The sequence below is a fragment of the Narcine bancroftii genome, chromosome 3 (assembly GCF_036971445.1).
Source record: "Narcine bancroftii isolate sNarBan1 chromosome 3, sNarBan1.hap1, whole genome shotgun sequence".
NCBI lineage: Eukaryota > Metazoa > Chordata > Chondrichthyes > Torpediniformes > Narcinidae > Narcine > Narcine bancroftii.
In genome coordinates, this window is record NC_091471.1 from 175,207,164 (window position 1) to 175,229,810 (window position 22,647).

General features: G+C 41.7%; 2 protein-coding genes across 8 annotated transcripts in view; one reads left to right on the plus strand and one right to left on the minus strand.

The window, feature by feature from the left end:
• LOC138757874 (neuronal vesicle trafficking-associated protein 1-like) overlaps positions 1-19,058 on the plus strand; it is a 111,005-nt gene extending 91,947 nt beyond the window's left edge. For both annotated transcript variants that reach the window (XM_069925903.1, XM_069925904.1), the window contains exons 4-6: positions 1,206-1,316; positions 17,157-17,356; positions 18,730-19,058. In XM_069925903.1, the coding sequence (XP_069782004.1) occupies positions 1,206-1,316; positions 17,157-17,356; positions 18,730-18,868 (450 nt within the window). In that variant the 3' untranslated portion in view covers positions 18,869-19,058. The remainder of the gene's footprint in view (positions 1-1,205; positions 1,317-17,156; positions 17,357-18,729) is intronic.
• A 1,368-nt stretch (positions 19,059-20,426) lies between these two features.
• stx18 (syntaxin 18) overlaps positions 20,427-22,647 on the minus strand; it is a 186,298-nt gene continuing 184,077 nt past the window's right edge. For 3 of the 6 annotated variants that reach the window (XM_069925906.1, XM_069925911.1, XM_069925910.1), the window contains one exon: positions 20,427-20,985. In XM_069925906.1, coding sequence (XP_069782007.1) covers positions 20,890-20,985 — 96 coding nt within the window. In that variant the 3' untranslated portion in view covers positions 20,427-20,889. The remainder of the gene's footprint in view (positions 20,986-22,647) is intronic. The other 3 variants (XM_069925908.1, XM_069925909.1, XM_069925907.1) reach the window with 1 other exon arrangement.

Consider the following 22,647-nt stretch of genomic DNA (forward strand, 5'->3'; position numbering starts at 1 on the left):
TTCCTATTCAAGCTTCTTGGTTCAGGTGCACTGTCTAATCTCTACCACAACACATTGCAATTCTTTACAAAGACCTAAGCAGTTACACCTGAGACACAAACCATAACTGTCAATAATCAACATTAACAATTTTTCTTAAAAATCCTATCAAATGTTGTTGATCAGGTTGATACGATATAAATTAAACAGCTATTATAATTGATTCTTTTTTGCCTGTGTTGTTAAACATCGGATTGATCAGCATATTAAGTTCTAACTTTAAAGTAGAACTCTCCATTTAGGACTATTACTTAGAACTGTTTAAATATTAGTCATAGATTGATTTCCTAATTTTTGCAAGATCTATAAATATTTATTGAGTTTGTAGGGGGCTTTGTTAACCATGTAATCCCTTGAGATTCACATAAATTATGAATAAGTACCCAGATGTTATACCTGATGGACCTAACTACCTCTGAAAGTGTGATCTGCACCTGCACATAACACTGTACAAAGATTTCAACCACATGAATAATTTCAGTCAATTACCATAGTTTGTTTGAAGTGTGGAAAGGTGATGCTTAGCAGCAGCTAAAATTTCACATTTGTATCAGCGTCACTCGATATTCTTTACACTGTCTTCAAATGTCCTTCTCAATTCAGTTTTAATGGAAGCCTGAGAGTATTGTAATTATAACTCACTCTGTAAAATGATTGGTTAGTCATTTTTAAAATACACTTTCAGGGCATTATGTTATTGAGAGGAGAGAAAAGTTTCTTTTGAAGGTCCATTGTGTTATCTGGTATGCTCATTCAATACCTGAAGTAGGCCTCATGACACAATGGTTATGGTGTCTTCTAGTGCCCAGGACTTTTGCCTCAAAATGGCCATGGGGTCTATCACCAATGCATATTGGGAGATCAACAATGGGTTAATTGTCAATTCATATTCATAAACAAAAATGATTTATTATTTAATTCTCTGCTGCTGCTGGTCCATAATTGAATGCAACATCCAAATGGTGAAATATGGCTAGCTCTATTTTTCATCATATTTTTCTTCTCATTAGTTAGCTAACATCTATTAATCAATCTGTCATTTCCGTAACATTGCCATAAGTAAATTTCAAAGCATAACTTCTCTGTTTATAACATGGAACTAGAAATCAATGGCAACAACATGTGATTTGCTTAAAAATAATATTGTCCCACTTCTTCTTTTGCAGGTTACAGTTCTCATTCTCTTTGCATTGGCATTTCTCACATGCATAGTGTTCCTGGTAGTTTACAAAGCTTACAAGTATGAACACAGTTGCCCAGATGGATTTGTCTTCAAGGTGAGAATTGTTTTTAGACTTAAAGGCAATGTGAAACTGTTTGTTTAAAAAAAACTCTTTAGCAGTGAAACAGAGGAATTATTCAAAGTGGAATGTAGTTACATTCACAAATGTAAAGTTTGTGTATCCCACTAATCCAGAAATCTCTTGGTTTTAAAATTCATACCATTGTTTTGCCTTCTCTGAATCAGCTCCTCCACTACTGCAGCTTTGAGAACTGTGCATTTAATTCATTCCAACCTTTGTATAGCTTTTCCCCCATCATAGGTTCCAGCTTTCAAGATCAGAAGTTCTGAAAGCTCTCTTCCAATTTTTTTAAAACCACCCTTTCCTTTTAATATATTGCATTTAAACACGTAGCTCCTTGGAAAATTTTCTCAAATACATGGTAAATCGTTATAATGATTAACCATAAGTAAAACACCTTTATAATATTTACTATTATAGAACCACGCAGCATGGAACAGGCCCTTCAACACAATTTGTCCATGCTGATCATTTGGTCCATATCATTCGAAACCTTTCTAATCCTTAAATCTGTCTGATTGTCTTTCGAAAGTTATAATATATCTTCCTCAAGCAGAATGGAAAAAGTTGCCCCTCAGGTCTCTCTTGCAACTTTCCCCTCTTACCTTAAACCTATAGCTCTAGTTCTAGAATAGTCTACCCTGGGGGAAAAAGACTCTATTTCCATTCTCCATTCACTTTAGTATATACATCTAGAAGGTAACACTGCCCTCTCCTATGCTGCAGGGAACAAAAAATCTAGCCTATCCAACCTCTCCCCTTAAGTCAAGCCCACCAGTCACGACAATATCCAGATGAATCTCCTCTGTATGCCTTCCAACTTATTGATGTTTTATAGCTGGGTGATTAGAACTGCACCCGCTGTGGCCTCACCCACACCTTATATAATTATATCATGAGATCCCAAAATTTGTACTCAATATCTCACCCATTGAATATAAACATTCCAAACACTCACCACTTGAACGCCAGAGTCATCACTTTCAGGGAATTATGCTCTTGTATCCCTAGGTTTCTCTGTTCTCTAATATTCTCCAGGGTTCTTCCATTTAGTGTGTAAGGCTTACACTGGTTTGACTTTACAAAATGAAACACCTTGTACCTGTCAGATTTAAATCCTATTTTCTAATCTTTGGCCCAGTTTCCCAGCTGATCCAGATCCTATTGTAAACTTGCAAACCCTTCCTCACTATCCCCTACAGCAGCCATTCTCGATCTTTTTTTGGCTACAGCCTCCTCAGGCTCTACTCAAACTTTATGGGCCCCCTTCCCTGTGAACCAGTAGTTTAATTGCTTTCTTCTATGCTTCTACTGACAACATAAAATACATTTTAAAAAATTTAGATTTAATTCCGTGCCCCCCTTAAATTTGCTATTCCCCCCCCTTGCCAGGTTGCCCTACATTGGTGATTTTGGTGTTATAATTGTGTGCCATGCACTAGTATCTTAACAATTCTCTCATTGAAGTACTGGCCACAATCTGGGAAAAGGGGTCTAAAGTGCAAGCTTTCCAACAGAGACTGCCAGTGTGTTAATGTGACTTGGTGCTTAAAAAAAAGTCACTGTGGAAGTAATTGCATAAAACCCTGAACTCCACCTCCCTTTTTTTCCCCTCCTAAATCTATAAATGTATGTTTAAAGATAATGGTCAATGGTGTAAATCATCTGAATTTTCCTTAATTCAGGAAAGCTGAAATATTATCTACTGTCCAAACTGTTAGTCTTTAAAATTAGTTATTTTTAGAGACCTCATTGTGTGCTTACCTTTTCATAAGCTCTTGAATGAACGTTGAGAAGTTGAATATATTCTTTTTGTAGAAGGATTGGGTAGTCTTTTACCTGCAACACTTACAGTAAAGCTCTCTAGTAATTCAATGACAATCAAAAAAGAAATTACAGATTCAGAAACTTAAATAAAAATAGAAAATTCTTGAAAACACATAGGTCAGGTGGCATCTTTGGAAATGTTAACTCTCTTTCTCTTTGCACAGATGATTCCTGACCCAAAGGGTGTTTCCAATAATTAATTAAGTTGATTAGGTTTTTTTATATATCATTATATTTATGGGTTTTTTCATACTGAGCAGAGCCCATTTCATTGACCTTTTTGTGCGAGTGCTCTTCTGTCCGCTTTCATTATGTCAGGAGTAGAAGAGCTTGCATTTAGATCCTTGGGACAGCTGATTATTGAAGTATTTTGGCTGCTTTGTAGAAAGTATCATTAGGGATCTGTGCAAGGCATTAAAATAGCAATAAGAAATAGCAGAAAACAGTTTAAAAAAAAACTGTTGGCGAAGGATATCTAACCTAAATATCAATAAATGCTGGTAAATCTCCGGCCGGACAGTATCCATGGAAGGAGAAAAAGGGTTAACGTTTCAGATTTGAGGTACTTTCTAAGAAATAACTGGTTAATTTGTACTAGTTAAGGAAGACATTCACTAGACTTTCTCTTTAATTAAAAAAGCTGAAGGATTTTTGACAAGACAGTTTTGATTCTCACGTTTTACTTGTGTAATGTATCTTTCATTATGTTTCATTTTCTCTGCATGCTTCTAATGGCAATCAAATGAATATTTAAAAGAACTATTTTCAATGGATTTGCTATATGAATGGTCTAACTTGCTGATTATTACTGAATAACTTTTTTCCTCTTCATTTAAACGAGTAGGTGCAATCAGCATGGATTTTTTAAAAATGGGCATTAAGTCTATCATATTTTATTTTAAGTAGAGAAACTGTCTGGATCTTAGATTGTATTCTCGGTTACTTTTGTGGAGTGCAGCAACACCTTTCACATTTTTAATATTAAGTTTTAGTTAAACCTCTTGGGTAGGATAAATATCACAGTTGACAAGATATGACACTGCCTTTTTGTTTGGAATCATTGCACATGAATCATGTGGTATGACTGAGTTTAATGTCCTGGCAGGCATTAGGCCTCAAAGCAAAGTTGCTGTTTATTCCTCTCTCCAACACCCTATTGACCTGATTACCCTGTTTACAAACCACCTGATATTGTATTTGTGAATACTAGTTTTTGCTGATAGTCACCAATACACATCATGGATCAGCTTATCCTAGGCTGTGCATGTGACAAAAGCATTCTTATTCAACCTCTGACTACATTACTGTGGGGAACATTTTGTTTCAACTATTTAAGGTAATCAAAGGTGCTACAAAGCCTGACGATACGTATGTAATTGGTCCAATCACTTATTAAAACTATGGACTATTAACAAATGATGACCATTAATCTTAAGATTCAAGAGTGAATATAGAGAACTTTGTACTTGCATATACATAATGAAAATAACCTATTTGACTAATAGATCCTTGTCAATGGTTTACGATGCATGCAATTCTTTTTCTTATGTGCTCTATTACTTTCTTGAATGCTGCTAATATTTATCTTGATTACTACCAGATGTCAGAGTTTCCACTTTTCAGCTCCCTCCAAGTAAAGTTTAGCCTGAAATCCCTATTATGTAGCAATTTATGTTTATGTGTCCTCCATTTCAAGTTTAACAAGTACAACCCAATGAAATTGTGTTCTCAAGTCCTCATGGCAAAACCTGCAGACACACAACCAGACATTACACACAGACAGACAAATAATACATATGTAGGATAAGTATTTCATCTATACAAATAAATAAATAAATAAATTTTGCTTTGTACATATGAGAGTTTAGTGTGAGCAGTTTCTTTGGTTGTTCAGCATTCTCACTGCCCATGGGAAGAAACTGTTCCTCAGCTTGGTGGTGCTAGCTCTGATACTCATTTATCTCTTCCCCGATGGGAGCAGTGAAAGATGCTGTGTGCAATGTGGATGGGGTCTTTTTGATTTTGTGCACCCTCTTCAAACAACAATCCTGATAGATTACGTTGATGGGTAGGGAGCGGGTGGTGGTGGGAGGGGAGAGATTCCAGTGATCCTCTTTGCCACTCTTACAGACCTGTGAATTGACCTCTGATCCATTTCTCTGCAGAAACCGTACCACACTGTGCTGCAGCCGGCCAGGACGCTCTTGATAGAGTTCTTATAGAAGGTTGACATAATGGTGGCCGGTAACTTCAGTTTTCTCAGGAAGTGCAATTGCTGTTCCACCTTCCTGACAAGTGAGGAGATGTTGAATGTCCACTATAGGTTACTAGTTAAGTGAACTCCAAGGAACTTGATGATCTCCACTCTCTACTACAGAGTTGTTGATGTGTAGCAGAGGGTGTTCAATCCTGGACCTCCTGAAGTTCACGATCATCTCCTTCGTCTTGTCCATGTTGAGACTCAGGTTGTTATTCTCACACCATTTCATGAGATTTTCCACCTCCTCTCTGTAGTGCGACTCATTGTTGTTGCTGATGAGACCAATTACTATTGTGTCATCTGCAAACTTGATGACACTGTTGGAGCTGGATCTGGTGATGCAGTTGTGGATCAGTAGCATGAACAGGAGTAGAGTGAGCACACAGCCCTGAGGTGTGCCAGTGCTCACCATGGCAGTGCTCGATATTGCGACCCAGACAGACTGTGGTCTTTCCATTATGAAATCTAGGATCTAATTACAAAGAGGAACATTGAGTCCCAGTGAGGACAGCTTCTCCACCAGTCTCTGAGGAATGATCATATTAAATGTCAAGCTGAAGTCAATGAACAGCAGCCTGGTGTATGAGGCATTGTTCTCTAGTTGGGCCAGGACAGAGTGACGCAACAAGGCTATAGCATCATCTGAGGAATGTTTTTTTCCTATGGGTGAATTGAAATGGATCCAGCCATTGAGGTGTGCTTTGATGCGATCCATCACCAGATGCCTGAAGCATTTCGTAATGGTGGAGGTTAGTACTATAGGGCAGTAGCCATTGAGGCCTGTTATTGTCACCCTCTTGGGTACCGGGATGACGGTGGCTGTCTGTGAGAATGATGAATTGCTGCAATGAGGTGTTGAATATGTCCGTGAAATCCTCTGTCAAATGGTCTGCACAGTCCTTCAGTGCCTGACCAGGTATGTTGTCTTCTCCCTTTGCCTTGTGTAGGTTCACCTTGGATAGGGTTCTCCTCACCTCGGCTATGGCTATGCAGTGGGCCGGTTCATCTGGGATCTTGGAGCTTTCTTTGGCATCATCTTGTTCTTCTCATAAAATCGTGGATAGAAGGTGTTCAGTCTGTCCGGAAGGGAGGCATTATTTACCTTAATTTGTAAGGTTGATTTGTGATCTGTAATAGTCTTCATCCACATGCGCCTCGTGTTGCCGGTGTCGCACAGCTGTCTTTGGATCTGTGTGTACCCATGCTTTGCCTTCTGGATTGCATGGGAGAATTCAGCCCTAGCTAATCTTAGTGCTATTCTATCCCCTGTCCTGAAAGCAGCATCATGAGCTCTGAGAAGGGCTTGGATCTCTGGTTAGCCCTGGTTGTAAAGCTTTTGATCCTGGTGACATCCTCAATGCACTTGCTGATATAGCCAGTCACTGAGCTCATGTACTCCTCTATGTTTACATGACTCTTGTAGTTAGCCACCTCCCTGAAACAGCTGCAGTCAATGTTCTCAAAACAGTCCTGGAATGCTGCTATGACCACCCCACCACCCCCGGCCATGTCCTGATCTCCCTGCGTAATGACCTAGTTTGCTTGCCAGCAGTCTGTACACTGGGGTTAGCAGGACAAATATGAGATCCACCTCACCATGGTGAGGTGCAGTCTTGTACACACAAAGGACATTGATGGACATTCGATCCAGGGTGTTCTTCCTCAGGTGGCAAAGTTCACATGCTGTTGAACTTGTGGTAAGACTGTTTCAGGTTGGTGTGATTGAAGTCATCAGCAACAATCATGGAACCATCAGGGTGTGAAGTCATGGCTTCACCCTTATTAGCTAAGGGCAGAATGTAGAATGCGGTAATCAACGTGACCGAGAATTCCCTGGGCAGGTAAAAGGGTCTGCATTTCACCAGGAGGTACTCACAACAGAGAAATTGGTGCACCAGTTCTCATTGTACAGTTTCAATCTTTTAGTTTTCCATCAGGTCTTTGCTTAGTCTTTTTATCAAGCCCACAGCCTGTTTGAGCTTTTCTGATGATGCAGAAACCCGAACCAAAACATAATGTATCAATGTGTGTGGAAAAGAGCCAACTAGACCAGTACCAGTTAGAAGCACTTTATTAATAGCTGTACAGGTTATGGCTTTCAAGTAGATTAACATCCACCTTTTAATTATGTTGAGGCTGTCTGCCTCTGCTTCCCTTTCTTAGTTATGAATCCATACTAACCTCTTTGCATTAAAAGGGTTTTCTTCGTCTCTCCTCTATTCCTTCTCCCAGTTTCTTTAATTGATGGATCTTGGTTTTTGGCTCCTCATCTAAGGGAAATAGGTCCTTCCCGTTGATTTTTTCAAGGCCCTTAATTATTTTACACATCTCAATTAAGTCTCCCCTCAGTTGCTTCTGATCCAAAGAAAACAACCCTTCCTCATTGTAAGCATTTTCCTTTGCACCCTCTTCAGTGCAATCACAACATTGAATTGTTCTTTTTAAACAGTGGGATCAGTCTTGCTGGGCTGATTAGTTGGTTGCTATTAAGCTCATTCATCCAAATGGCATATTGAGAGATTCAAGACCTATTTGAGCCACCAAACAGATTATTAAGGGTGTCTGTGGGTGAAAAGATCATAAGTTCATCCTTTGTAAAATTAGCTGTTTAGTTTCTGCAATAAAATAGATTTGTATCCTTCCCTGTGTACATGGAAACTGACATCATTACTGATTAATATCAATTTTATTAAAAAGGACATTGCAGATTGTCCATCTAGAACTAGTGTAAAATTAGTTTTCATGTCAGAGGTATCGATTGAATGGTTTACATTTGGAAACATGATATGTAAAAACTAAAATCTAAATAATTGTTTGAATGCAGTGATGCCTCCACGGTTAATAGTATGAGGGTAAAGAGGAACTCAAGCAGTCACAGGATTAATGTTTGTTTTAGTTATCTACTTGAGACAGAATAATATATAGTAGCATTATAATTATTTTATTTCTATCATTGATTCTTGTCCACAATTACCATTCTTAGCAAAATGAAATTTCAGTGCCTCAATAAACGTAATAGAAAAAATTCTCCTTTTCATTAGTGTAATGCACTGCTAAAAGTGCAATGAGCCATTGTATTGCCAACACAGCCACCTCATCAGTATTGGCATTTTGCAAGACTCAGCACAAACAGGGACCTTGCTTTTGTTAAAAATCATAACCCACATTAAAATCAGTTAATGTCAGAAAGATGCTTCAAATATCTGCAAGTCTCTGGAATAAAAGATCCAAGACAACAGGAAGGTAACAGTAGCCAAGCAGAAGGTCATATTAGCTTTGGAGTTTTGCTGTATATGCCAGCGGCTTTTTGATTGTTGCTTTAATGTTATAAATTTGAACTCTGTTCAGTGACTTTCTGACATTTCTCCATTAAATCATAATGAAACCCCACTGTAATCTGAGGTATCATTGCAATAAAATTAATTTTGACATATCGAGAAAGGAAAGCTGGTTGAGGCATGGATAGTCATCGGAGGCCTGTGGACAAAAACTTGGAGAATGGTGTCAGTTGGGGTGCTAAAAGTCTGGAAGGTGTGTGAATAAGAAGAAGCCTGAATACTGTGGGATGGGATGGTGGGGGGGCGGGTGGGGGGGAGTCTGGTGGTTGGAACTTAACACACAAGGATGCCACTTAGATGCAGTATAATTAAATGTCCTTGCCCAGTACTTCACAAGGAATGATTATAATCCAAATTACATACACCCGCATTCATCGCATAAACTCAAACTCACTGAACTGTGTGATATTTATCAAAGTGAATTTACCATCTATTCATATTCCAGGAGCGACAAGAAATAGTAAGAATGTGGCTCGTACATTGTTTCACACCATTCTAGTTAATAATAACAAGTTTATTGTAATTTTCAATGCACCAAAAATCTTACTTCAGATGAAGAGGTACTTTATAAATTAACAATTGTATTATTAATTAAATGTTTAGACAATATACATAAAAAAAACTCAGTTCAATAAAGTGACATTGCAAGAGTGCAGTCAGAGCTTTCGTGGTGTCAGAGCCGTCTGATTAGTGCAACAAGAGGTGATTCAAGAGCTTGATAGCTGTGGTAAAGAAACTATTCTTGGTGCTGGTCTTCAAGCTTCATTAAGGTAGCAGTAAGAAGAGATTGTGACCAAGATTTTTGGAGTCCTTTATGATGTTGCCTGCCTTCTTGAGGCAGCACCTTGCATACATGTCTTCAAGAGATGAGAGGTCAAAGCATGTGATGGACCAGGCTATGTATGCTACCTTCGGCGTTCCTCGGCTTTCAAATTCCTAAATCAGGCTGCAATGCAGCCAGTCAATTATACAAGTCTGATAGAGAATTCAACAACATGCTGAATCTCCTCAAACTCCTGAGAAAGTAGAGGCATTGGTGGGCCCTTTTCATGTTGTCCTGAAGTGCTACTGCCAGGAGAGGTAATTTTCAATCAAAAATGCTGCAATAAATGGCAGAATGCCATTAAATTTCTCGGCTGGTGAGATATTTCTAGGCCAGTGAGAAAATCAAGCGCAAAATGTTTTTCGGCATTGTCCAAGCAAAAATTGTTTTTATTCCTGACCAGAATGAAATGGTGACTGTCTTGGTACTGAAGATATAACTAGGAACTTCCTAGTTTGAGTCATTCTTGCACATCTTATGTACTTTTGGGTTAAGGAGCACATGGTCAATGCTATAGGACCCCACAAAGGTGTAGGACACTCCAGATACCATCATAATTGGCATTGCTGATGGTACTCTTGTTGATCCTGGTTTAATGAAAATGCCCAGGGGATCCTGGAGCCAATTAATCACAAACATCTTGCGCTTTTGGATTCCTCAAGGAAAGAGAAGCAGCTCTAAAGGCACTGAAGGCCTATGGAACTGTGACCTAAAACACTGTTGATGAATGGAATGAGTGCATGAGACCCACATTTTCATTGATAACTGCAATTATACAGTACTCACAAGACCATTTGCAACTAAAACATGCCCTACCCTGCTGAGAAACAAGAAAGGAGAGAAACTTACTTGAAGGTAGAGATACTGTGAATGCCTATTAAAAAAAATCCAAGGAACTTCACAACAGTTAACAATAATATCCTCTATTCCATCCCACAACAAATCATTCATTCTATTTCTGTCATCAAGACTCATCAAGGCCTCAGGAGTAGAAAGAATTCCCGATGAAGTTCAAAAATCTTTCAGTTAGGAACTTGCAGACACTTGTACCACATTTGGGAATGAGGTCAATATGCCTGGAAACCTTGGAGTGATTGTAATTGTGTCTATCTTTGTGACACAAATCCAATTAGGGTATCTACAGAGGGTTTTGCTGCAGTCTTCTAGAGGGAAAGTCTGCATCAGGGGCCTCCCACTGGCTGAAAGGCTACTCAGCCAATCTCTATAGATTCTATCCATTTAGAGGCACTGTGGATCTGATCACCCAATCTTCATAGTGCTTTCAACTCCAAGAAATGCAGAAAGGCAAATCAATCGCTATACATGGCCTCATCTGATCTTCCAAAACCTTCAACTCCATAAGTTCAGGTGGACTGTACTGGATCTTTTCCAAATTTGGAAGTCCACAGAAATTTGCTTCCATTTTACAACTGCTATATTATGGTATTCAAGAAGCATCAGAATCAATAGACTCAAATCTTGTGCAAACAGGTGTAAACAAAGTTATGTCTTAAAGGAATCTCTCATCCATGACTGCCCATTTAGGATGACATTGGAATCCTGAATCCTTTTGGGAGCTTGCAGAGGATTGAAGTAAATACCCAAACCAGCCACTTCAGCACCCAGAGTGCCATCAGTCATACTTGAGCCTGAAAGACTTCTGAAGGGATTGTGCATAAACACAAGATCCAGGATCTTTGTGTATCCCATAAAGTTTCAATGTTATCACTTGTATTTGAAACTGTTCTGATTTCAAAATCACAACTCTGCTTATAATTTAACAAACTCGTGTGCCTTTTCACCCACTTCTGCCTTGATGCAGAGATATTTGTCCTAAGTTACAAATGGTCATCTTTATTCAATCCAAGATCTCTTTGGAAGAGCTCATCAAAGAAACAAGCAGATTTTCTGCTCCAGGACAAAGCAACTCTGTCAGAAAGACAAAATGATTTTGGACATAAATATATGATGGTTACCAATAAATTCAGTGGGGAATTCAGAAGAAACTATTCCATGTTGCTGAGAATGCAGACTGCATCTATTGTTGTTTGTGTCAGTGACATTTAGGGATAAGCTTGAGGAGAATGCAAGGAACAAGGGTATATCCATAAAACAAGAGATGAAAAGGCGGGAGGAAATATTTGTGGAGCATGAATGCTAAATGAGAAAAGATGGGACTGATGAGTCATTTTCTGTTGTTTGCATGCAAGTAAGACACCATTTCTTGTTGCCCTTTTGTGACTGTTTGACTTTCTTCCTGCCGCCCTAGAGATTTTCCACCAGCTACAAGGAATAATTTGGGTGCATCAGACTGGATGAATGCACCCCCAACAAAAATCAACAAGCTTGACAGCCTGTTTGGTTGGTACTTCATCACCTCCTTAAACACAGTTACTGGAATATGTACTAACCTCAAAATGCATTGTACTTACTTGCTGAGGCTCCACAACAGGACCTCTGAAACCCATGATCTCTAAAAGACAATAGTAGCTGGTGCATGGGAAGTCCACCATTTGTAGGTTCCCTCCAAGTTACACACTATCCTGACTTAGACATGTATATCTATGTCCTTGAACTCCCTCCCCAACAGTGGGTGTATCTTCAACAGAAGAATTACAGTGGTTTAAGGCATTGGCCCATTAAGAACAATTTGAGATGGTAGATCATTAGGGCTGTCTTTCAGGTGCCTAGAGTTAAATTAAGCACTTCTGAAAAAAAATTAATGTAGTGAACCATCGCTTCTAGGTCAAGTAAATTTTTTCTTGCACCATGGATTGCCAGCAGCCTATTCCAAATTAATCACTTATTTCATTACCTGGAACTGAATGCACAATAGTCTTCATTCTTTCAATTAACTTAATTTCTTAAAACTTTTTTTGCAGTGCTAAAATACTGCAGATGCTAGCAAAAGGGACCAAAATAGATCATATTTGAGGTGCTCAGCAGTTTAGGCAGCATTAAAGACTGTTGATATTTCAGGTCAAGAATACTTCATCAGAATTGGAAAAATGAAAATATAGATGATGTGGCAGCGCACTCTCTCATAGCGAACCGGCCCCGCGTGTAATGCCGCGTGCCGGGGCAGCTTTGGGAAGGGGGCGACGTCAGGATTTCTCCCTGCCTGAAGTCTCCTGCCCAGCACGTGCCTGGGGCAGCGATTATGATCTCACCACGCATATGGTGACTGAGCTCACGCTGCCCTTAAAGGGGCGCACACTGAATTTGAATAAAACAGTTAACGACTTTCAACGTGGTGGCTGAGTTTTTCTTGGCTGTTTCAAGCTCCACATTGGTGACCCCATTGAGCCCAGACGCCTCTTTTGGTCTCAAGAACATGGATCTGGCGGAGATCAATGCCGTTGGCATCAAACTGCCCCCCTTCTGGACCCATCGCCTGTGTACGTGGTTCGGGCAGGCAGAGGCGCTGTTTCAACTGAGGAACATTTCAGCAAACGCCACGAAGTTCTGCCACGTCGTGAGCGTGCTGGACAAAGAAACGGAAGCCAGGGTGGATGATTTGATACACAACTCAGCGACCGAGGGTAAATATCCTGCCCTCAGGACCTGCTCTTTGGCACTTTCGGGCTCTCCCCTCAGCAGCATGGCTCCAGGCTCCTGCACCTCAACAGGCTTGGGGACGGCACACCATTGGCCCTAATGGACAAGATGCTGGCGCTGGCAGAGGATCACAAACCTTGTTTCCTCTTCTGTCAGATCTTCCTTGAGCAAATGCCCTGAGGACATCCAACTACTCCTGGCAGATGAGGACTTCATGGATCCATGCCGAGCAGCCCGAGCGGACACCATCTGGTGCACCAAGAAGGAGAATGAAGTGGCTCTCAGTCAGGTTGTGCGACCAAGAGCCAGCCGGCCGCAACACTAACCCAAGCACAAGCTGGAGGAGCACCATTCCACCTGGTGCTTTTACCATCAGTAAGTGCCAACAACCGTGTGACTACCATGGAAACTACCCAGCTAGCCGCCGTTGATGGCTGCGGTGGCTGGCCACATGGACAGCCTCCTTCACGCTATCAACAAGTCCACCAGCCAGCATTTCCTGGTGGACACAGGAGCGGAGCTGAGCGTCCTGCCCCCCATCACCCTCGAGACACGCACCCGATCTCGTGGTCCCACCCTGCGGGCAGCCACTGGTCCGCAATCAAGAGCTTCGGTAACTGCAGGGCGCAGATCCAGATTGGGAGAGAGAAATTCCGCTGGAAGTTCATGTTAGTGGATACTGCGTTGTTAGGGGCCAACTTCCTGAGGGCACACGGACTGTTGGTCGACATGAAGGGCAAGAGGGTGGTCAACGCTCGTACCTTCCATTCGGTGTGCCTGGATGCCACGAACGCCTGCATGTCTGAGATCGCCGCCATCGCCACTTCCAGGGATGAGTATTCGAACATACTCCAGGAGTTCCCCACCATCCTACAACCATGTTTCAGCTCCTCCTTACCCCAGCATGGAGTATATCACCATATCTCCACACAGGGTCCCCTGCTGCATGCCAAGCCCAGATGACTTCCGTTTGAGAAGCTGCAGCTGGCTGCAGGAGGAGTTTTCCTGGCTGCAGGAGTCGGGGATCGTCTGTCTCTTGGACAGCATCAGGACATCCCCTCTCCACATGGTCCCCAAATCATTCAGGGGCTGAGACCCTGCAGCGATTACCGGTGTTTGAATGATGCGACCACACCAGACAGGTACCTGGGTCCACACATTCAAGACTTCTTGGCCAATCTCCACAGCGCGCAAGTCTGCTCCAAGGTCGATCTGGTGCGTGGGTATTATCAGATCCCGGTCCACCCCGAGGACATTGGCAAGACAGTGATCATCACCCCCTTTGACCTCTTTGAATTCTTGCGTATGCCTTTCAACCTCAAGAACACGGCCCAGACTTTTCAGAGCCTCATATACACAGTGGGTAGGGACTTGGACTTTGTGTTTATCTACCTGGACGATATAGTTATTGCCAGCCGCAACCACAAAGAGCACAAGGCCCATCTCCGTACTCTGTTTGCTCAACTGGCGGAGTTTGGCCTCATGGTCAATGTGGCCAAGTGCCAGTTCGGCAAGCAGACGCTGCAGTTCCTGGGGCACACCATCTCAGCAGCAGGTGCTGCCCAGCCGGCACCAGAGAAGGTTGCGGCCGTCCAGCAGTTCCCCAAGCCAACCACACTCAAGGGCGTGCAGGAGTTCACAGCGATGGTGAATTTTTATCATCGGTACATCCCCGGCGCCGCCCGCACCATGCGACCGTTGTTCGCATTAATAGCCACCAAGGAGAAAGTCCTGACCTGGTCAGAGGAGGCCGAGACCCCTATTGCCACAACAAAGGAGGCCCTCACCAACACAACTCTACTGGTGCACCCACGCCTGGAGGCGCACGCGGCACTCTCGGTGGACGCCTCAGCCACGGTGGTAGGGGGTGTGCTCGAGCAGTGGCTCAAAGGACAGTGGCGCCCGCTGGCCTTCTTTAGCAAACAGCTGCGCTTGCCAGAGCTCAAGTACAGCACTTTCGACCGGGAGCTCCGAGTGCTGTACCTGGCCATCTGCCACTTTTGATACTTTTTGGAGGGCAGGCCCTTCACGGTATTCACAGACCAGAAGCCCCTCACACAGGCACTCGCAATGGCCAAAGATCTGTGGTTAGCTCACCAGCAACGCCACCTCTCCTATGTGTCGGAGTTCACCAGTGACATCCGGCACAGGGCAGGCAAAGACAACGTCATGGTGGATGCACTCTCTCATCCGGCGATCAATGCTCTTGCCCCCGCCCTTGACTACACACAGTTGGCACAGGCCCAGAAGCTGGACACACAGACACAGGCTCTCCAGACCACCATCTCTGGCCTCGAGCTCCAGGATATTCAGTTGCCCAACAGCCCGGACACGCTGCTCTGCGACGTCTCCACCAGCTCGCCGCACCTGGTAGTCCCACCGCAGTGGAGGTCAAAGGTTTTCAGCTTAGTCCACGACCTAGCCCACCCCTTGGTGAAGACTTTGTTGCGAATGGTGGCAGAGCGGTTTGTGTAGCATGGGTTCAAAAAGGAGGTGGCCGAGATGGCAAGGAACTGCACCAGGTGCCAGGTCTCCGAGGTCCACCAGCACATGCAGGCTCCAATCCAGCAATTTGACCTGGCGGTGCAGAGCTTTCAGCACATCCACGTCGACGTCGTAGGCCCCCTGCCGGTGTCCAGAGAAGCGCGCTACCTTCTCACAATAATTGATCGGACCACGAGATGGTCGGAGGCCATTCCCATCAAAGAGGTTTCCGCAGAGACGTGCGCCAGGAATCCAGTCAGCTTGATTCGGAATCCTGGTGCACATCACCAGTGATGGGACGCCCAGTTCACCTCTGCATTCTGGGTTCACTGGCAAACCTCCTGGGGGGGGGGGGGGGTTAAACTCCACCACACCACAGCCTACCTGCAAGCAAATGGTTTGGTGGAGAGGTTTCATCGCCATCTGATATCTGCCCTCATGGCTTGCTTCACCAGCCTAGGCTGGGCAGACGAACTGCCCTGGGCCTCCACAGCATCAGAACAGCATCCAAAGAGGACCTAAGGTGTCTTCTGCGGAACTGGTCTACAGCGGGCTGCTCTCACTGCCCATTGAATTCTTTGGCCCGGAACCCAACATCACGTCTGAGCACGTGAACATTTTGGCGGATCTCCATATGAAACTATCCTCGCTAGCCCCCCTGCCTTTCTCACATCACGGCGTCCGGCCGACACATCGTCCCAAAGAGCTGGACTCGGCGGAATTCATATTTGTTCAGCGTGGCCCACATACGGCACCCGTACGAAGGTCCATACAAGGTCCTCCAGCGGTCCGGCAGGACTTTCACTTTGGACATAGAGGGTAAAGGCAAACTTTTCACCGTGGACCGTTTGAAGGCGGTACACTTTGACCTATCACGGCCAATGCAGACAGCCATGTCCAAATGCCAGGGCTGTCCACCCAAGCGGTGGGACGTGTAGCCGGTTCTGGGGGGGGTTGCACACACTCTCATGGCGAACCGGCCCCACGTGTAACGCCACGTGACGGGACAGCCTTGGGAAGGAGGCGCTGTCAGGGTTTCTCCCTGCCTCAAGTCTCCTGCCCAGCGTGCGCCTGGGGCAGCGATTATGTCACCTGCGGTGACAGAACTCACGCTGCCCTTAAAGGGGCGCGCACTGAATTTGAATAAAATGGTCGTTAACGACTTTCAACATGGTGTCTGAGTCTTTCTTAGCTGTGTCAAGCTCCACAATGAATACATTTTAAAATATTGCATGTATTAATGTAATAAATATAAAATAGTTAAATATTATTTTACAAATCCTGATTAAGAGTCGTTGGCTAGAAAAGATGACTGTTTCCTGATCTGCTGAGTATTTGCTGCATTTTTTTTTTGTAAATTCATATTGGTTAAGGAAGTTGATGACAAAACAACTCGTGTTTCATTGTGGGAAACCTATCACAAAAAAGTTGTTGATGCATTATTTCATTGGAAGTAATTTCTATTAATACCATACTGTGGATCAAGAATTCTGTAACACTATCTTTTGTATCCTTTTCTCCAGCATAATCACTGCATTCCAGTTGGTTTGGAGAACTATTACTCGGAGCAAGATTCTGCTTCTCGGGGAAGATTTTACACTGTCATTAACCACTACAACTTGGCAAAACAGACCATTTCACGCTCTGTTTCACCCTGGCTGGCTGCACTCTCTGAAGAGAAGGTGATGGGGAAAGAAAGCGAAGCCACTGGCAAAGTTTCTGAGTAAGCTCCCAGGTTTGACCCTCGGTTCCTTGTAGAAATCAATGCTGGGAACTAACAATAGCTGCTTAATGTACAAGGCACTGACATTAGTAAGTTATGGAAGAGAACTTGTTAATTTTGCTTAGTTTTTCTTCCATTTCTATTCATTCTGTTCATGTTATTTGTAAGTGTTAATGAAATTCTTTCCAAGGTGGCATGCTTGTCTCATTTGATTAGTACATTCAGCTAGGATTGTTGTACTTTTTTTTATAATCTCAGGTTGTGGATGTGAAAATAAGTAGACAAAAGCCTGCTCCATACTCTGATTCTGTGGATGGATCTTTTGAAAACCAATCACCCATGCCCTTTTTAAAAAGAAAAGCAGTTATCTCCAAAACAAACATAGTGGTTAATGAATACTTTGGTCATTTGATTCTTTCATAATATACTTTTAAAATTCTGCATATAGAGTAAAATATTATTCCAGTATTAAACAGTGCTGAAGATTGAATGTGGAACAAGCAAAATCTTTTGTAATGAAAATATTCCTTCTGATAAACATTGATTTTAAACAAATTTGGAGAATAGATGGATGGTTAATCACCTTGTGGATTTAAAAAATTCAGCATTTTGAGGAGGTGGGGTCCACAGTCATGCTATGTATGGTCTCAAAGTACAACAGGTCAGTTATAAGTGGGCTAAAGTGAAAGATCAAATGTTTGGCTAAGTAGAGTTCTTGGTTAATCAATCAGGATTTATAAAGGCTACATCTGCATTAGCTCCTCCACTCCAATAGCTGTGAAGGGAAAATTGTCACTTTGCCTTATTTCTTTTGATGGGCAGATAATATACCCTCTACCCTATATTCTGAAGAAAATATACGTATAAAATGGTGTGGATTGATTCCTACCATTCTTGGAGTCCTCCTAAGCAGCTGTTTCTAATAACAAGCATACATTGAATGTTTAGGACTTTAAAAGTACTTAAAAACTCTCTTCCCTGTGCCAGCACCCTCATCCCCGGAAAGATTCAGTTAGAATTAAGTATTTATACTGTCTTTGAGGCTAAATTTGTATATCAAAAAAATTACCAATGAAACGGTAGCATTTTTCGTCTTTTCCCGATGTTAACGAAACACTATCTGGTTATTAAATTATTTATTTTTCATCAGTACTTATGCATAATGTTTTATCATTAACATGGTTTACATTGTTCACATGATCATGAAAATATAGATTGGATTTAATAGTATTTCCTTTATTTTGCCTCTATTCTTAGAATGCCCCTAAAATTCAGGAATGAAGTGCACATTCTTTTAACCCCAAGTAGTTGTATAGTTCATTGAATTTGAAATTTTAGATGTGCAGAAGCCAATTGGTCACATTTGCCTTTAGTTTAGATATCCCAAAAATATCACATGTGCCACATGTGGACCGTTTGAGACTGGTTTCTTCAGAATTACATTGGATGTTGAGGAAAATACATGGAAGAGAAAAGGAGGAGGAAAAAAAAGATGCAGACACAACAAATTAAAATGAGTGCCAAAACATCATGCTTTGTAAAATGTGCCATACTTGTCATAAAGTGTTTATTGGTGTTAAGTCCTGTTTGTACAGAGCTCCATGTGTTTTATACATCTGAGCAAATGTTGTATTGGATGTAAAATGATGCAGTGAGGGTAACTGATACACTATATAAAACAAATAAAGTCAAATAAAAAAGATGTCTTTTCTGTTTTTCTCAGAGCAAACTCCTGCCTCCACCACCCTCAAGTCTGCAATCACTGAAGCAGGCAGTGAATTATCAGAAAATAATTGATAATTATGGCTCTTTCACCCATTCTAGTTCATTTACCTTTGAGACAAATACACTGCACTGTTGTACAAATTTATTTGCTTACTATTTAAATTAAGATCAGATTTTTATTCCTTGTTTTCTCCTTGACTATAGCCAATGGGGTCTTTTTCACTTTCAACAACGATATAGAAATCAAGCAATGCACAAAATGGTGGAGAAACTCAGCAGATCACGCCACATTTATAGGAAATATAGGGAAATAAACATTTTGGGGCCCTTTGTCAAGGTATGAGCAAAAAGCAGGTAGGTATCTGAACAAAAAGTTGGGGTGAGGGAGGAAGGGGCAAGCAAAGGAGTGCAGACTAACAGGTAGGTCATAGGTAGATATAGGTGGGAGGGGAGAAGAGAAAAAGGCTGAGAAGTGATGGGAGAGGGGTGGCTCTCTGAATGGAGAAGGAAGATGGTGGGGAGCCTGAGGAAAGGAGACAAAGGGATAGGGAAAGAGAGACTTTAGGGAGGGGTTTACAGAATGTTGTTTGGTTGAAAAGTGCCCAGATGGAATATTAGGTTTTGTTCCTCTAATTTGCGTGGAGCCTTGGTTTGGCAGTGCATGAGGCCATGGATAGATATGTCAGTGTGGGAATAGAATGTAGAATGAATGGCCACTGGGAGGTCCCTGTTATTTGCAATGGACAGAGCAAAGGATCTCAACAAAATTATCTCTCAGTCTGCGTCCAGTCTCTCCAATGTAGAGGAGGTCACAATGGGAGCATGGGGTGTATAGATGATCCCTGAAGATTCACATATTGATTCACTAGTAAGAACTCTTTGGAGCCCCAAATGCTGGTGAGGGATGAAGTGTGAGTGCAATTGTCACATTTCTTGCAGTCGCAGGGGTGACAGAAAACAAGCAGCTATTTTAGAGCCCACTAGATTAAACACAGTGAAAATATGTATATGATAAATAAACTTGTGGGTAAAGATGATGAAAATAAGCTTCACTTGAACTTTTAGGATAACTAGCGAATAAGGACATTATAACTATGACAATGTGGTAATTAATCAAATGAATCAACTGCTACCCAACAATGGCCAATTGACTAACTACTCTGATTTGGTAACTTGATTGATTTCTCTCTCTCCAAAAAGATCTGTGGTTTTTGCACAGTAACCACTGCCCAAGTTACTTATCAAAAACTAAAATCTGACCAATGTATTTTCATGGTCTCTGCAGCAATATCAATGAACTACCAGATTGTTACACTAAACAAAAATCAAAGAAAATGGTCATGATTTTTAGCAATTTCACGTTACTTTTATTTATTAATGAGAAATAAATTTAACAAACCCAAGGTTTGTATTTATATATAGTACCAACCAGTTCTGGTACTATAAATCTTACTGAAAATTGTACAAGTGAGGTTACTTCAATGTTAACTCTGTTCTCTTGTTTATTTCTAAATTAACATTATTTGAGATAAAAACATAATACATGGTCTGACTGACAAAAACATGTATTCCAGATTTCTAGCAGATTTTAAAAAAAATGATCACTTAAGTTTATTTCTAAACAATTTATAAACAAGTTATATTAAATAATATTGCAAAATCCTGCTGCACTATAGAGTGCAGATGCAGATTTTAGATGCCTCTTTTGTATTCAGCATTTTCCTGAATATGCTGTATGCTATTAACTTCAATAAATCCCGTCAGGCCATAATAAATGCAGCACAAGAACACTTGTCAATCACCATCTGCTAACTGTCATACCAATCCAAGAAGAGCAGAGAAAATGAGCACATCACGAGGAAGAAGAGGACCCAGACACGAAATCCAGCATTATTTTTGATTGCCTGTTGAAGAATAAATTAATAAATGACTTAGAAATCTCCATTTCTGAACTTCATAGATTCCAATTACTGTTCTAATAAATGTTTCCAGTGGAAGCAATGGGATATTGCTATTCACTCATTTTGTTAACATTCAAAACTTTTCCCACCAACCAATAATGAGAATGTGGAGGGGAAGGGAGAGAGGACATGGAGTAAATGAAAGAGAACTGAGGGAAGGAAAGCAAACATTTACCTCAACAGGTGGAGGCAGATGGGAAAGCATCTAGTAACCTGTTTAAGCCTAAGTTGCTTTGTCCATAAGCAAGTATCTTCTCAAGTGTTTTGGAGCTGGACTCATCCAGGCTAGTGGGGCAGATTTTAATCACACTCTTGAGCCTTGTAGTGAGATATATAGTAGGGGGAAACTGCACTGGGCCAGTGACCATAGAGCGATTGAAGTGAGCAAGTGGCAAAAGCTTCATTTCTGTCTAGTGGAAGAATTAAAGGGAAATGGAGAGGGAAGGATGACAAGCGAGGATGACAAAATGGAACAGCATATAATGCCCTCCATAATGTATGGGTCAAAGACATTTTTTTTCCTTTTTTGCCTGTGCTCCACAGTTTCAACTTGTAATCAAACAATTCACATTCCAAATGTTATTAAAGGTTATTTGTATACATTTTGGTTTGACCATGTAGAATTACAGCACTTTTTAATACATAGTTCCCCCATTTCAGGGCGCCATAATGTTTGGGACATTGACTTCACAGGTGCTTATGTGCACTCAGGTATGTTGAATTGCTTCATTGGTGCAGATATAAAAGAGCTAGGTTTGCTTCTCAGCTTTTGATCACTTTGGAGTCTGTAATTGCCATTTTTCAACATGAGAACCAGAGTTGTGCCCATGAAAGTCAAAGAAGCCATTAAGAGGCTGAAAATCAAATCCCCAAATGACTGTCCAACAGAGCAAAACTACCCTTCAGGAGGCAGTTCTGGATGTGTCAAAGACTACTGTCTGCATAAGATTTCATAAACAGAAATACCAAGGCTGCACTGCAAGATGCAAACCACTAGTTAGCCACAGAAACATGATGGCCAGATTACAGTTTGGTAAGTATTTAAAAGAGCCTGCAGAATTCTGGAAAAAAGACTTATGGACAGATGAGACCAAGAGCAAAGTGTGGAGGCGTAAAGGAACTGCCCACAATCCAAAGCATGCCACCTCATCTGTGAAACGTGGTGGTGGTGTAATGACCTGGGCATGTATGGCTGCCACAGATGCTGGTGCACTTATCTTCATTAATGATATAACTGTTATGTCAGTAGCAAAATGAATTTTGAGGTGTATAGAAACATCTGCTCAAGCTCGAGCAAATGCCTCCAAACTCTGGATGCTGCTTCATCCTGCAGCAAGACAATGATCCTAAACACTGATAACGCAACAAAAGGTTTTTTCCAAAGCTAAAAACTGGAAAATTCTAGAATGGTCAAGTCAATCACCCGATTTAAATCCAACTGAGGATGCCCTCCATATGGTGAAGATAAAATTAAGGGGAGAAGTTCACAAAACAAGCAGGAGCTGAAGATGGCTTCAATAGTGGCCTGGCAGATCATCGTCAGAGAAGATACTCAGCACCTGGTGATGTCTTTGAATCACAGATTTCAAGCAGTCAGTCATTAAA